Source organism: Urocampus carinirostris, chromosome 1 (assembly GCF_059441175.1).
Source record: "Urocampus carinirostris isolate Australia breed hairy pipefish chromosome 1, RoL_Ucar_1.0, whole genome shotgun sequence".
Taxonomy (NCBI): domain Eukaryota; kingdom Metazoa; phylum Chordata; class Actinopteri; order Syngnathiformes; family Syngnathidae; genus Urocampus; species Urocampus carinirostris.
This window is the reverse complement of record NC_142349.1, coordinates 47,633,928-47,647,108: the sequence shown is the minus strand read 5'-3', so window position 1 is coordinate 47,647,108 and position 13,181 is coordinate 47,633,928. Positions and strand designations below refer to the sequence as shown.

Below are 13,181 nucleotides of genomic sequence, written 5' to 3'. Positions count from 1 at the left end.
GATTTGGCGGAATACATAGAAAAGCAATAGAGAAACACATATATTATTGTAGAAGAATTGTGGATAACGCTGAGATAATTGTGATTGTAATAACGCTGAAAAAAAACATGCAAACATACTTTTTTTAAAATCCAATTTTTAAAAAATTGAAGACAAAGTGAAACTTAAAGGTTGTTTGAGGTATCCTGAAAAAGTACCGAAGGTTAAATATTTTCTTCATTTAGTCTGTGTTAACAATGCCTAACTGAGTTCAAAGAGCCATTAAAGTTTTTTTTCCACTCCGCCCATCTTCTTTTACCCTATTTTTAGCAAAGCTGTTCGAGGTGGAACCTATTAGGTTGGTGGGGGAGGTGGGGGCATGATGGAGAGGTGACGTCATGTTTGTCCCTGTCCGGTTTGTTTTGTTTTTATTTGTTAGTGTAGGATGGAAATGGTGAAAGTAAGAAAAGGTCTGCTCCAAGTAGAGTTCAAACAACAACCTGAGTTGATTCAAGCGTGTTTTAGAAATGCATTTAATCGCAAACGCATCATGAATGTGCCAAACAGAGGCTTCAAATGGCGACAAAAGCCAGGAGATAGTGGCAGCTACTAAAAAAGGTCCAAATTCCGTACAGCTCTTTTGAATCTCTAATAGTAGTATAAAACTCTCCACAATTAACGACAGTTACAGCAATACAAACAATTGTTTCTCTACAGATACAACACTCATCATCTAACATCAAGGCCCAATATTTTAGGACAATATTGAAAAGCCCATGTGCCACCCAAGAAGGTATTTAAATATAAATATATACATTTTGAAAATTATCCACCATAAGTATTTAAGCTAAATTGTTTCCTTGGGTATTTTAAGTTTTTGGGAATCTTTGCGATACAATTGGAGGTTTTAGATACCATTCCTTTGAAAAGATCACCAGATGCCCCCTGCCCAACCTGGAGGAGATTGCCAGCTCTCGCAACCTCAGCCAAGCTGAACACATCCTGAAAGAATCCTTACACCCTAGCAACCGCCTTTTTGAACTGCCACCATCGGGCCTAACGAAAAAGTCTAAAGGGATCAACACAGAGCTATCAACATACTACATTTTAGTTTTGCAACAAGGATCTAAGTGCAATATCCTAGTTGTGTATCGTTTTTATTTTAGATGTGAAAACTTTATATTAGTAGTGAATACTGTATATTTTTCTAGGGTTCAATTCCAGCTACCGACCTGCCCGTGGCGAGGTTGCATGCTTTCACCATGCCTACGTGGCTTGACTCCGAGCACTCTGATTTCCTCCTATGTTAGAAAAAAACGCTCTCGCCAGGTTAATTGGTGGGTCCAAATTGTCCCTAGTTATGAATGAGTACGTGAAATGTCCGTCTCTGTGTACCCACCAACTGGCTGTCAACCAGTTCAGAGTTTCCCCTGCTCACTACCCGAAGATGGCTGTGATGGGCTCCAGCACCGCCCTAGAAAGGATAGGCAGTGCAGAAAATAGGTGGATGTATATTTTATATTGAATGTTTTCCCAATTGGAGTGTAACTCTAACTTTGTTGTAGCAACGCAATGATAATGAAGGTGATGCTGATTAGTCACACAAACTGTCTATCACTGGACAGTGAAGACATGTTCAATCGACAAGAAGTGACGGTAAACGGGAGCCAATGATGTCATCGCTTCTGATTGCAGGTGGAAACTCTCCCAAGTGAGTAAGCACGTTGACACAGCGCTCACTTGACAACCCCGCGTCCAGTGAGTCTGATTTTGCCCAATGTTGGACTTCCGTTGAAGAATCACGTTTTCTTTTTCACTTGCTCAGCTATTTCGATTATTCTGATGAAGCTTGTTTTGGTCGCCGCCCTGAATATTAGAGAAGGCGGAGCAATAAAATAATAAAGTCTGCTCACATCCCATGCTGCATGCATGCTGAAAGCAGAGCGTGGATGTTTGCGGTGAGTTTTGGTGTTTGCTCAGCGGGCGGAGTCTACCTGTATGTGCGTAGACATCTTGGCATAAACACACTACATAAACTTCTCTTGTTATCCCGCAATGCGTGTTGAAACCCGACATGCAAGCACAAAAGCATCGCTGGAGGCCAAACATGACACACTATATCACGTTAATGTACTTCGCAATTACGATGATATGCACTTACAAAGTGGGGGAAAATTTGACAGTGTTTCAAGTTTAAAAAAATGCTTTGGCTATACAAAAAGAGGGTAATATAAATAATCATGTGTCAGCATTTTTTCGATGAATACTCTGTCAAGTCAAGTTCAAGTCACATTTATTTGTATAGCCCTAAATCACAAAATGGTTCAAAGGACTGCACAGGTTACAATTACACCATCCCCTGATCTTAGACCAACATGCGGGCGAGGAAAAACTCAAAAACCTCAGCATGAGGAAAATAAGAAACCTTGAGAAGGGGCCTCACAAGTGCTAATCCCCTCTCCAGAGTGACCCGGTTGCATGGGTAACATGGACTTTGGATATGCAAAGAAGAGTCTAAATAATTGTTTAGCAATCAAATTCATTACTAGATCATACCAAGAATGTGAGTACAGATGTCCATCCAGCATTTACTCAATTAATGCTTTTCACCTAGTAAAAAATCATGGGATGTATGCTCAATTCTCAATAAAAGAAAATTGTACTCAATAATCAGTATAACAACACATTTTTACAGACTGACTCTGGCATGAGGCACGTCGAAGTACCGATATCTTAAAAATTAGTGTTAGAAATTTTATCAATACCTGGTATGGGTCAGAATTCAGAGATAAACAATATAAAAGAGTGAGAGTAGAAAAGGTCATCACTGAGCATTCCCTGAGGAAATTCTGTGCACTTGAAAAAAAGAGTTTGAAGGAAATGCTCGAGTCTTGGAATTTAACATATCATTTTGGACACATAATATGTAAACAGGTTAAGGCTGTCCTTCTGTTATTCGATGAACTATAAGAAAGTGGTACATATTTAAAAGAGTATCAGTATTACGTTTCTCAGGATAATTTGTCCCAATATTCTGGATATATTCAAATAGGTGTGCGTTTGAATGCTGGGGTCACAGCATTCACACAATAACTCTCTTGAGTGAACAGGAATGTAAAAATGTATGCATGTGTGTCTCTCAAGATAATGTTTATCTGTCAGCTTCAGTGTTGGGAACACTTTCCTCTGTAACAAGTGCAGTAATGCATTATAATTTACAATCTTTAACGTTACTGTTGTTACTAAGAGGTGCCTTATCATGTTATTTAGCTACTTATCCAATGCATATCATGGATTATAGGGGGCCTCTTTTTTCAGAATACTGCTGCATCACAATAAAACCCTCAATATGCAAAGAACATGTGACTGAACGGTGGGCATATTTATGTTTACCTACAAAGTACAAGTGAATACGGTTGTAGCGGCACCGTCTAAGGCACAGTACAAGAACGCTGAATTTCTCCAAATAGAGATATTCTCGCTACCGTATACGCTCACATCCAAGTCAAATTTACAAAAATAAAGTATTGATATCAGAATTTATGGTAAAAGTGTGCCGAGTTTTGGTGTTTTTATTTGTAAAATTATTTTGGACTTCACCATGCCTGGAGAAAAAAGAAGACGTCTTGGGGAGTACCCAGAAATGGAGAAGGAGATATCCGAGTTGTTTGGAGTCCAGAGACAAAATGGATCTTGGCTAACTGTTCATTTGCATGGTCTCAAGATTGTACACGCTTGGAAATATGAAGGCTTTACTGCTACCACATGTTGCTGTGCATGTTTTCTTCTATTTTAATTTTTCATTTCGCTATTTTAAAGCAGTTTTAAGGGCTCAGCTTCTGTGTGATTCATTTTCAACCAGATTTTTACTTTCAGTGTAACCACGTTACTCTACATTTCGTTGTCAGTAATCTGGGGGTAACTGTATTACTTTTTAAATGAGGTAAATAGTAACCGCGATTATTTACTGTTTTTCAGTTGTGCAACCAACCCTTGTCATTTACATACTATACATGGAGTGGTTTGAGTGTGAAATTAATTATAATGTCTCTGGACTAAGTTTTGTTGATCAATCCGGGTATGTAGCCTAACTCAGGGTCTGCCAGGTGTCCAATGAACTTGAAAGACAATGTTTCTCAAAACATATTTGTTTTTGGTCCAATATTTTCGATACTTCCATTTATTCTCATCTCTCGGCATGTATTGCTTCACGGAGCACCAGGACTAAAATTCCAGCTCCATGCATGCCAAGGATCGTGATCCTTGTCAATTCCAATTGTCAGTTGGTAAGAGCTAAAGTAAGGCAGCCTAACAGAAACCTTCAGAAAATCTATCAAAATCCAGCCAATGGTGAGCGACGTCCAAAAGACAAAAAGCGTTGCCAGCACAGCAGCTCCAAAATTCCAAACATCTTTACCAGCTGGCTAATAATGTCTTTCCAGCGGTGAGCATTCCCACATTGTTTCTGTCACACTTTTTCTAACTTCTCCAGCAACCGTCGAATATATGTCAGACCCCAAATTTTGTTTTATTTTCAATTTCCTTTTGGGTGTTTTCCAATGCTCCCACTTTGAAATCAATTTCACCCATTCACAAAGCAGCCATTTGGGACACAACTAAAAAGTAGGATTCAATCTGCAGCAGATGATCATTTGGAAGATTCTCCAGACATGAGTTAGAATCTCATGGCGGGCCAGTTGAAATGCTTTTTCATAGCTGGTGTAAATAAATAGAAGCTCATATGTAGTACTTGGAAAGTGAACCCTAGACCCATTGGACTGTGCTGCACCTCCAAGAAGCTGAAGACCGCGAGTGGCCATCTCCGTTTACAGGATACGTAACAGGCGGCTGGCTTTCAGGTCAATATCAATGATACCATGGCAACAACTGCTAACACGCTATTCACCATTCCACAAATGAAATCTGTCGCTGGGTTATTGAGTGTAAAAATTGCACTACTCTTTTCTTATGCACGTTCCCCGTAGTCGACTTGTGGCTGTGCAATTACTTACTGCAATATTGTGAGGCCCTAAGATTTTAGGGTGACAAGCCTCCGTATTCTCGCAATATTGAATGTCCAAAATGATAAGGTTAAAGCCGAGTCACATTATAATATTTTCAAACCTGGAAACAAAGAATCAAACCCTGAAGACTAAAGGCTGGGAGGCAGCTGTATTAAGTAGGGCCCGGTGTTATTGGGAATTTTGGTATCTAAGTAAATACAGGGAACTATTGGTTTATAACGATCTGATACTTATATTTTTGCCTGGAAATTTATTTTGCACCTCGCAGTACAGCACTATCTTGTGGTCAAATAATACACCATGTCCCTTTGACAACATGAAAAATAAATAGTTCTACTGTAAGACCACCTGAACTAAACTAAAAAATGCATTCCATTGCAGTGTTTTAAAAAAAAAAAAGTCAGCAGTGCAAATAAAGTGTGAACACAATTTATCTGATTTGAAAGGTATAATGTTCTGTATGTATAATATTACAATTCACGAACAGCATTATTATTGTATTAATTAAAATGGTCGGACAGTATTGATCCCACGACAGTAGTATTGATCCGATACAATACCTCCCTCTGTATTTGATAACATTACTATTTGGCTCGATTTACCCTCTTTTAGTGTTAAAGGTGCTGTCCAGAATTTGAAAATGCTCTACCTGCTGAGGCCATCTTCCAGCCCAAGTCATCATTGCAAGCTATGTCAAGGTCCCTGTGTGGAGCGTGCAAGTACATTTATTTCTTAGATGGACTAGAATAAACTGTTGTTTTTTCATCTTTTTGTGAACTAGATTGGCATTTGAACCGTGTTTGAACAAGGCCTTTTCTTACTTTCTGCATTTCCATGCTACACTAGCAAAATACTGATGACAAGCAAAAATTACTTTCCAACAACCCTAAAGTACTTTGATCTAAGACAATATCTAGTGAGTGCCCATAAATAACCAAAAGACAGATTAAGTTGAGCTCTGGCGGCCAGGCCAGAGTCTGGTCTATCAAAGCAAATCACTTGAATGATAGTTTACAGAGGGGAGGGATCAAGAGGCGGAATTTACCTACGGAGTCAATTTCTAGCAGCCGCTGGAGGTCGCTGATGCTGTGGATTTCGCTGTGGGCCAGCCTGTCGATCAATTCCTGGGGAAAGTGCACTTCCTGCAGCACAGAGCAGGAGAAGGAGGGGGAGGAGGTGCAGAGAAACCAAGCAGGGGGAGAGTGAGTTAGACTCGTCATCAGGGATCAGGGCGTCGGACTTACACTTTTCAAAATTAAATCAAACTAAAAAAATACTTTTGTGTGCATTCCCCATTCTTTTGCATTTTGCTTCTTGAATGAGTAAGTAGTAAGTTACATGTGGACGGAGTACTGAACTTCAATGGTTTTTTTTAATTTAGTGTGCGCACTTGTTGCGCTAACTCTGCAGCAGCCGCACTCTGCAGAGGGCGCCTGTAGTGGTGGTCTGCCACTATTAAATCACTTCGAGCAGTTCCCATGAAGTTTACCCACTTGGCTAAGGCTTCAAACGAACTGAGCAACAAAAGCCCAGAATAAGCGCGGCTGTTAATGCAGCACGCAGTTCACTTCTTTTTCTTACCTGAGCGGTGGCGTGCAGCAGGTACGTCGTCCACAGCAGGAAGAAGTAAATTGCGGCTCTCATCTCCCTTTGAGTTTTATATGAACCCCAAAAGATAGGAAGCGGTCTTGGAGGAGCAGTGCAGTCGCTCCGGGCCCCCGAGGACCCTCGACCATCCCCTCAGGGCGCGGGGAAGAAAACGAGAGGGTTCAGGGGTTCTCCAGTCGATCTTAACGTGGAAAAATGTATTTTGTTTTTGCTTTGGGTTTTGATTGGATTTGATTTCTACTCCTGCGCAACAAGCTGTGCAACACGGCTCAGCATAACTCCTCAAAAAGAAGAACAATCCAAACTCGAACCAGACCCGCGGTGCACTTGTCCTCCACAGCTCAACACTTGCACAAAATAACAAATCCTTTTAAAAACTTGTCTTTTTCCTGCAGTAGTAAAAAACGTAATTCCGTGGCGAATTCCTACAGGAAATCACTTGTGGAGGACGCTGAAGAAGAAAAAGCAGAGTTGGGGTGAAGTTGTGGTCCGTCCGCGTGAAGGCATCCGCAGTGCACACTGGAGTGGAAGTGAAGTGCAAGCGAGCGTGTGAGCGGCTGCTTATTATAGGGAGAGGCGGCGTGCGGCTCCGTAACACTTGCGCCTCCCCTCGCATCTCTCTGATGATGGTGCGGTTCCCTCCGCCAGGGGAGCTGGTTGCACTAATGAAGGCCGGGGACAGCCGCCCATACTACCATCAACCCCATCCACACTCGTCCCATATGCATCTTAAACGTTCACATCTCCTCAAAAAAAAACTACCATTAAGAACAACTTAATTTGTGAGGGCCACATAAAGTTTCCCTTCTCTGGTGAGGGGGCAAGCAGAAAAAGTGTGACAATTGAAAGAGTGCCAAAGTTTTTAAAAATGTATTTATTTTTACAGAAAGCCACAATCAAACAACCCCTTCTGGATTCCTCACAGAACAAAAGACAGAAAATAAATAAATAAAATAAAGTAATTACTATTCATGAAATAAAAAAGAATCAGTGGTATACACGATTTACCAAAAACCCAATTTTCTTTCATCAATACACTATTTTGAGTCACGGTACCAGTGACAAATGTTTGCGTTTCACAAGTTACAATGACAATTCGAATATTTTCAGTGTTATAAAATGAAAATATTATATAAATTACTGTTACGGTAACATGAGAAATGCACAGCAAAATCAACATTCCTCTCAGTGCCTTCACTCAAATACGCGCACTCAGACATTGATTTATTTTGTAGGTAAAAAATGAAAGGCGCGTCAAAATGCCCTGGTATTTTTCAGTGGCCCTGACCAAATGTGGAGGGCACGGGCTACATGTTGGAAAGCTCTGTTACTCAATACAACTCCGTTAGGCATTTCATTATCCAAGCCTAAGCTGGCCACTTGTACCTGCACTCATTTTTTAAAATGAATTGATTCAATTCTATTAACATGACTAAAATAGTATTTTTTGAAAAGAACATACATGAAAATGCTAATAAAAAACGATATAGACCCCCTTTCCAGCCTACGTCATTACTGGATCACTACAGGATGCATGCACATTGTTGACCCAAAACAGCGGGATCAGTATATTGAACCCAATATGTTTGAACTGTGTCCTAACCACCCAACCAACGTGATACCCATTTATATTACAAACATATTTGTTAATCAAATCATTAACAGATCTTAACTTATTTTGAAATAATTTGATAGGGTTTACAACCACTGTGTAAACAATTGTCTTGTACTTTGTGTTGGTGTAAAAGCGCATCACACAGAGAAATGGGTTTGAGTGAAATTTGTTGCGGTAAGACAAAATAAATTAAAAGTATTCCAGCAGAAAGTGATTAAAGGGTGGTGGAGTTGAAAATCTTTTAACAGTCAGTTTGTATAACCCACTCTGATTGATAAAATAAGTACTGGTTTGTATTTCTTTGTTCGGTATGGATCAGGTAACTACAGGTTATCAGCTGACTGGCCCAAATCCTTCAAAGGGGCACCAAATTTTCCTTAGGTGCTGGCTGGTGATCATAATATACCTGCAAGGGTGTTGAGCTGCATGGTGGCCACTGGTGCCAATTAGCGCCCGGAGGCATGAGGTCAGCCCACCAGGGGGCCGACACTCCACCCTTTCCTTGCAGCCGCACGACTGATTAGCCTGAGCGCCTCGATTTTTTTTACTTTCTTCCAGGAAGTGTCTCCTTGACATCAGTTCCATTTGGAATAATTTCATTCAGGAATCTGTTTGGCTGATAGAAGTGGACAATTGTAAACAAAATGAATGCTACTTACTCCTGGCTGACCTATGCACATAAACAAATTTACTGCAATGGAAAATCTTGAAGGACAAAAAAAATCAAACCACACTTGTCCAGCGCCTAACTCCTGTTATTGCATTACCAGAACATGTTTTAAAAAAACAGCAGAATGTAAATTTGTGTGTAAATTTGCTCCTCACTCTTGGGCCAGCACAGGAGGATCCCAATCAATGGAGCTAGAGCCACCTTCAATCAATCACCTTCAAAATCTACTCAAGACAAGCAACTGGTGCTTGAACGTTGATCATTGTGGTTCGTTGAAGCCTATTTATGATTTTACTCATGGTTTTGAACATATATATTTTGAATACTTTTCTTGATTGGTGCCTATGCCTCATCCTGCTAACCCTCTGCTTCTGTCCTTCTCTCATAGACTCCTTCCACTCTTATAGCCAGTGTCTCCAACCCCATGCTCAGATTCAGTCAAACTTCCTTTAGATTCTGGCATTCCACACATACACTTCAATTATATCAATACATCCTGTTGTTTGACATGGTGGTCCTTCAGTCTATTCCTTGGGTACCTGGCACATTTGGCTACTTATTTGGTTGTAATTACTTCATAAATAGAGGTATTATTTGTTTTTTGACTTTTGTTCTGTGAAGACTCCAGTGTTGTTTGATTGGAGCTTTCTGTGAAACAATACATTTTTACATCTAGGCACTCCTGCAATTGGGACACTTTTCTGCTTCAAACTGACCCCTGGCTCCTCATCAGAGAGGGGCAAAGTTATGTGGCCCCCAGGAAAAAGTTATGGAACCCCTGAGCAAAGTAAGTCCTACTATTTTCGAGGCATTCCATTTTCACTGTCTGATACTCACTGTTAACGTTTCCCGCCAAATGCTGATACTATTAAGGCAAGAAATACCACGATGATGCTAAAGCTATCATGGTGTTGCATTTTTAACAGTGGCTGAAAGATACGTTGCTCCCTGTCATGGTGATGTCACAGAAACGAGCTCCGTGAGTCACCTTTCTTGGAGGTTGACACTTCACATCCTAGCGGGAAAGAAAAGGGGAAAAAACAACTACTGGGAGGATGTGATGCGTTTTGAGGGGTGGGGGGATTTTTTAAGGGTTATTGTTCTATTTTCTTTATTAATTAACTATTATCCGTTATCTGTCAGTTCATAATACGCTACAAAGCGTTTTGAGGATTCCCTCTTTGGGAAGCATCAAACTGATGACAAAAGGAAACCAGTGTCATGTAAAGGACAAGGAGTAGCATCACCGTCTGTAACAAACAGGACTGCATCAAAGAACATGACATCGCGTCTGGGACAGGTACAGTAAGCTATTTCTTTGGAAATTCTAAATAATCCTCATACAAATTATATTAAACATACATTTTGTCTAAAGTGCCAATCAGAGAGAGATTTTTTTTAAAAAAGTCTCTCTTAGTCACTTTCATATAGTAAATACATTTCAAAACCAACACAAACTGTTTTAATGCTGCTTTCGAGGGACATTTGGACAGATTTGTGTTCCATTTGGATGAGAACTTTTACAGACAAATGTGGGAGTTTTCCAAACTTTAACCTAAAGCAGAAACCTTTTCCTCTTTCAATTCTTCACAGGCTTGTGGGCAACATGTTTACTGGCAACCATGTGCCTACCAAACATTTTTGACCCAATAAAAGGACTTTTATAGACGTCAAAGCACAGTAAAAAGAGTTGTAAAGAGGACGGGTGAAGTGATGACGACTCCCGTCTCCCTGCAGGCCACACATTGAGTTCCCTCACGGGAGAATAGTATGATTTCAGAATGTGACATGAGTGGATGCTAAGAGAGTATCACAACTTTTTTACATTTTGTCAAAAAGCAAACCTTTTATCTTTTATCACATTTATTTGCAAAGCCCCTAATCAAAGAGAGTCTCAATGAGGGCAAGGAATAAACTATTAAAAAAACAAAAAACAACCTGAAAAAAATTAAGAAACCTTTGATAAGGGGTCACAAATGAAATAATCCCCCGAGTAATCTGACTATGCTGCAATGGATGTTGCATGGGCACCAATAGACAATGTTAATTACAATTGCAAGTATGCTATAAACAATAAAAGAAAATAAGACACAACATTTGAACAACATGTATGGATAAGGTGATAAAATACTAAAATTGTCCATCATTTTTTTTCCATAATCAAACATCGATCAAAGTGTTTCAATAACGGGAACATGTATAAAAGAAGGACAAATTGAAACCAACCGTATGTTTCAACTTGATCCTGATAAAACAGGCAAGTTCTAAATTGGAAACAAATCGATAGCTAAAGGGAAGAAGTGAATATGTCAATAGTTAGCTCTCTCATGTCAGCCTATCAGCTCCCTCAGCCTCATGTATGTTACAAAGGTGTGTGTAGTTGTCTGGTCAGTAATATTTATCTTTTGGACCTCAGCTTGTTTTTTAAGTTATTGTGACTCTTGCTACTGGTTTCGATGATAAATTTTGTTTGTCATAATGATTGCACCACTACTTTTTTGTTGACTCTTCCCGTTTTTGACTCCCACACTCCCCTAAGGCCAAATTTCCCTAATAAAGAAGTGTTGAGGTCATTAAGTAATCATTTCATCACATAATTAAAATTTTAATTATTTTATTAAGAATATGTTTGAACTATATGTTTTAATTTCAATCTATATATTTCAAAATACAAAATGAGTTCAGAAAACTATAATTTAGTTACTGTTTTGTCCTGAAATACTCTTGATGATTCCAAAGGACTGTAAAAGCAAATCACTGGAATCAGGACTAAACAATCTACCGCCAAAAAAATACAGTATAGGATTAGAGAGACACTCATAATGTTCAATTATTTGTAAAAAAATAATAAACATAACACCTGTGACCAATATATTTTAAGCAAAATTTTAAATTCCTATGTAATGAAAAAATAACAGTTTCATCATCATGAATTTTAACAAAGGGATATTTGCTGGTTTAAGATCAGGTAATTGTGCAATTTTGTAATTGTAATCCTTTGCAGTCCTTTGAGACATTTTTGTGATTAAGGGCTATATGAATAAATGTGACTTGACTTGACTTGAAAAGTGGACCCCAAAAATATCCCGGTTAAGGGACAAAATTTACATTCAAGCCAAAATCTCCAAGAAGGGAACCCTGTCAACTTTTTATCAGAACTATCTATCAAGGCAATAGTCCAAACATGACTTCATCCCTGAATTTTACTCAAATTTACCTCCAAATATTTTTGGAAAGAGTAAAAAGGCAACATTTGAGTAAATAAATGTAACAACATTCAAATAAAAGTCGAATAAGCCAAGAACTCTATCAGTGAGGCCACCAAGTGCATGTGCTGTGAGTTCACACTCTTTTAGTACAGTTGTTGTTAACACAAGCTTTATCAGCGACATCTGAGCTCTGATCCTGAGACAGTTACAACTTGGCGTGCCCATAAATGAAGATAAGGGGGCCTACAATAAAAACCGGTTGCATATTCCACATCTCATATACTAGGTTTGGGGATCCTGGTGCTGAATTGCCTCGCATCACATAAACACACAGAAACAAAGGTCTACGTCCCGAGGAGAAGGCGTGGGTCAGTACAACTCTGACGGATTCTCCTCCTCCCTCAGCTTGATCTGCTCAAACTTCAATTCACTTGTCTACGCCCATGATGACAACGTCGACTCCATTAGCGGCTTTTTGCCTTAGGGCTTTTTAATGCGTGCTGTTTAACAGCACCTCACGTCTTGTGATGGGGCTTTTTAGAAACAGTGGTTACATTTATGGTTGGCTTACTCATACATGCATGCATCAGTCACACACTCACACACACGCATAATTCAGGTGAGATTTTCCAGGAGCAAAGGTGGATTCCAGTGGCTGGTTTGCGATACAGCTGGACTATATCCAGAGCAGAGTGCAAATCCCGGGCAACCTCTTTATGCACACAAACAATCGTTGCATATACATGATGGGAGTCACAGGGACTCTCACCTGAATGTGAGAGAGTCGAGGGAAGCCAAATGCAGCAGCCACCCCTCCAAACGGCTCCAACACTCAGCTGCCTTTTTCTTTCTTCTTTCACCCTACAGAAATAAAAATGTCATGTGCTAGGACAGCATCCCTCGGGTCGGAAGGTTCAAGAACTGCGACGGGTAGACTTTTGTGCTCGAGTGCCAGGCCACAATTTCACAAGTTGAATTGGAATAGGTACATTTCAGAAGATTTTTCTTCTAGACTTTTAGTTGTAAATTACTGCCAATAGTACCCTATAGGACAAGTGCACAGTTGTCTTATTGTT

General features: G+C 39.7%; 1 protein-coding gene across 2 annotated transcripts in view; it reads right to left on the bottom strand.

The window, feature by feature from the left end:
* LOC148374950 (platelet-derived growth factor subunit A-like) overlaps positions 1 to 7,193 on the bottom strand; it is a 28,376-nt gene extending 21,183 nt beyond the window's left edge. The window contains exons 1-2 of one of the 2 annotated variants that reach the window (XM_088342885.1): positions 6,585 to 7,193; positions 6,049 to 6,145 (exon numbers count right to left, since the gene is read on the bottom strand). In XM_088342885.1, the coding sequence (XP_088199011.1) occupies positions 6,049 to 6,145; positions 6,585 to 6,647 (160 nt within the window). In that variant the 5' untranslated portion in view covers positions 6,648 to 7,193. The remainder of the gene's footprint in view (positions 1 to 6,048; positions 6,146 to 6,584) is intronic. The other variant, XM_088342889.1, reaches the window with a different exon arrangement.
* Between the last annotated feature and the right edge of the window lie 5,988 nt (positions 7,194 to 13,181).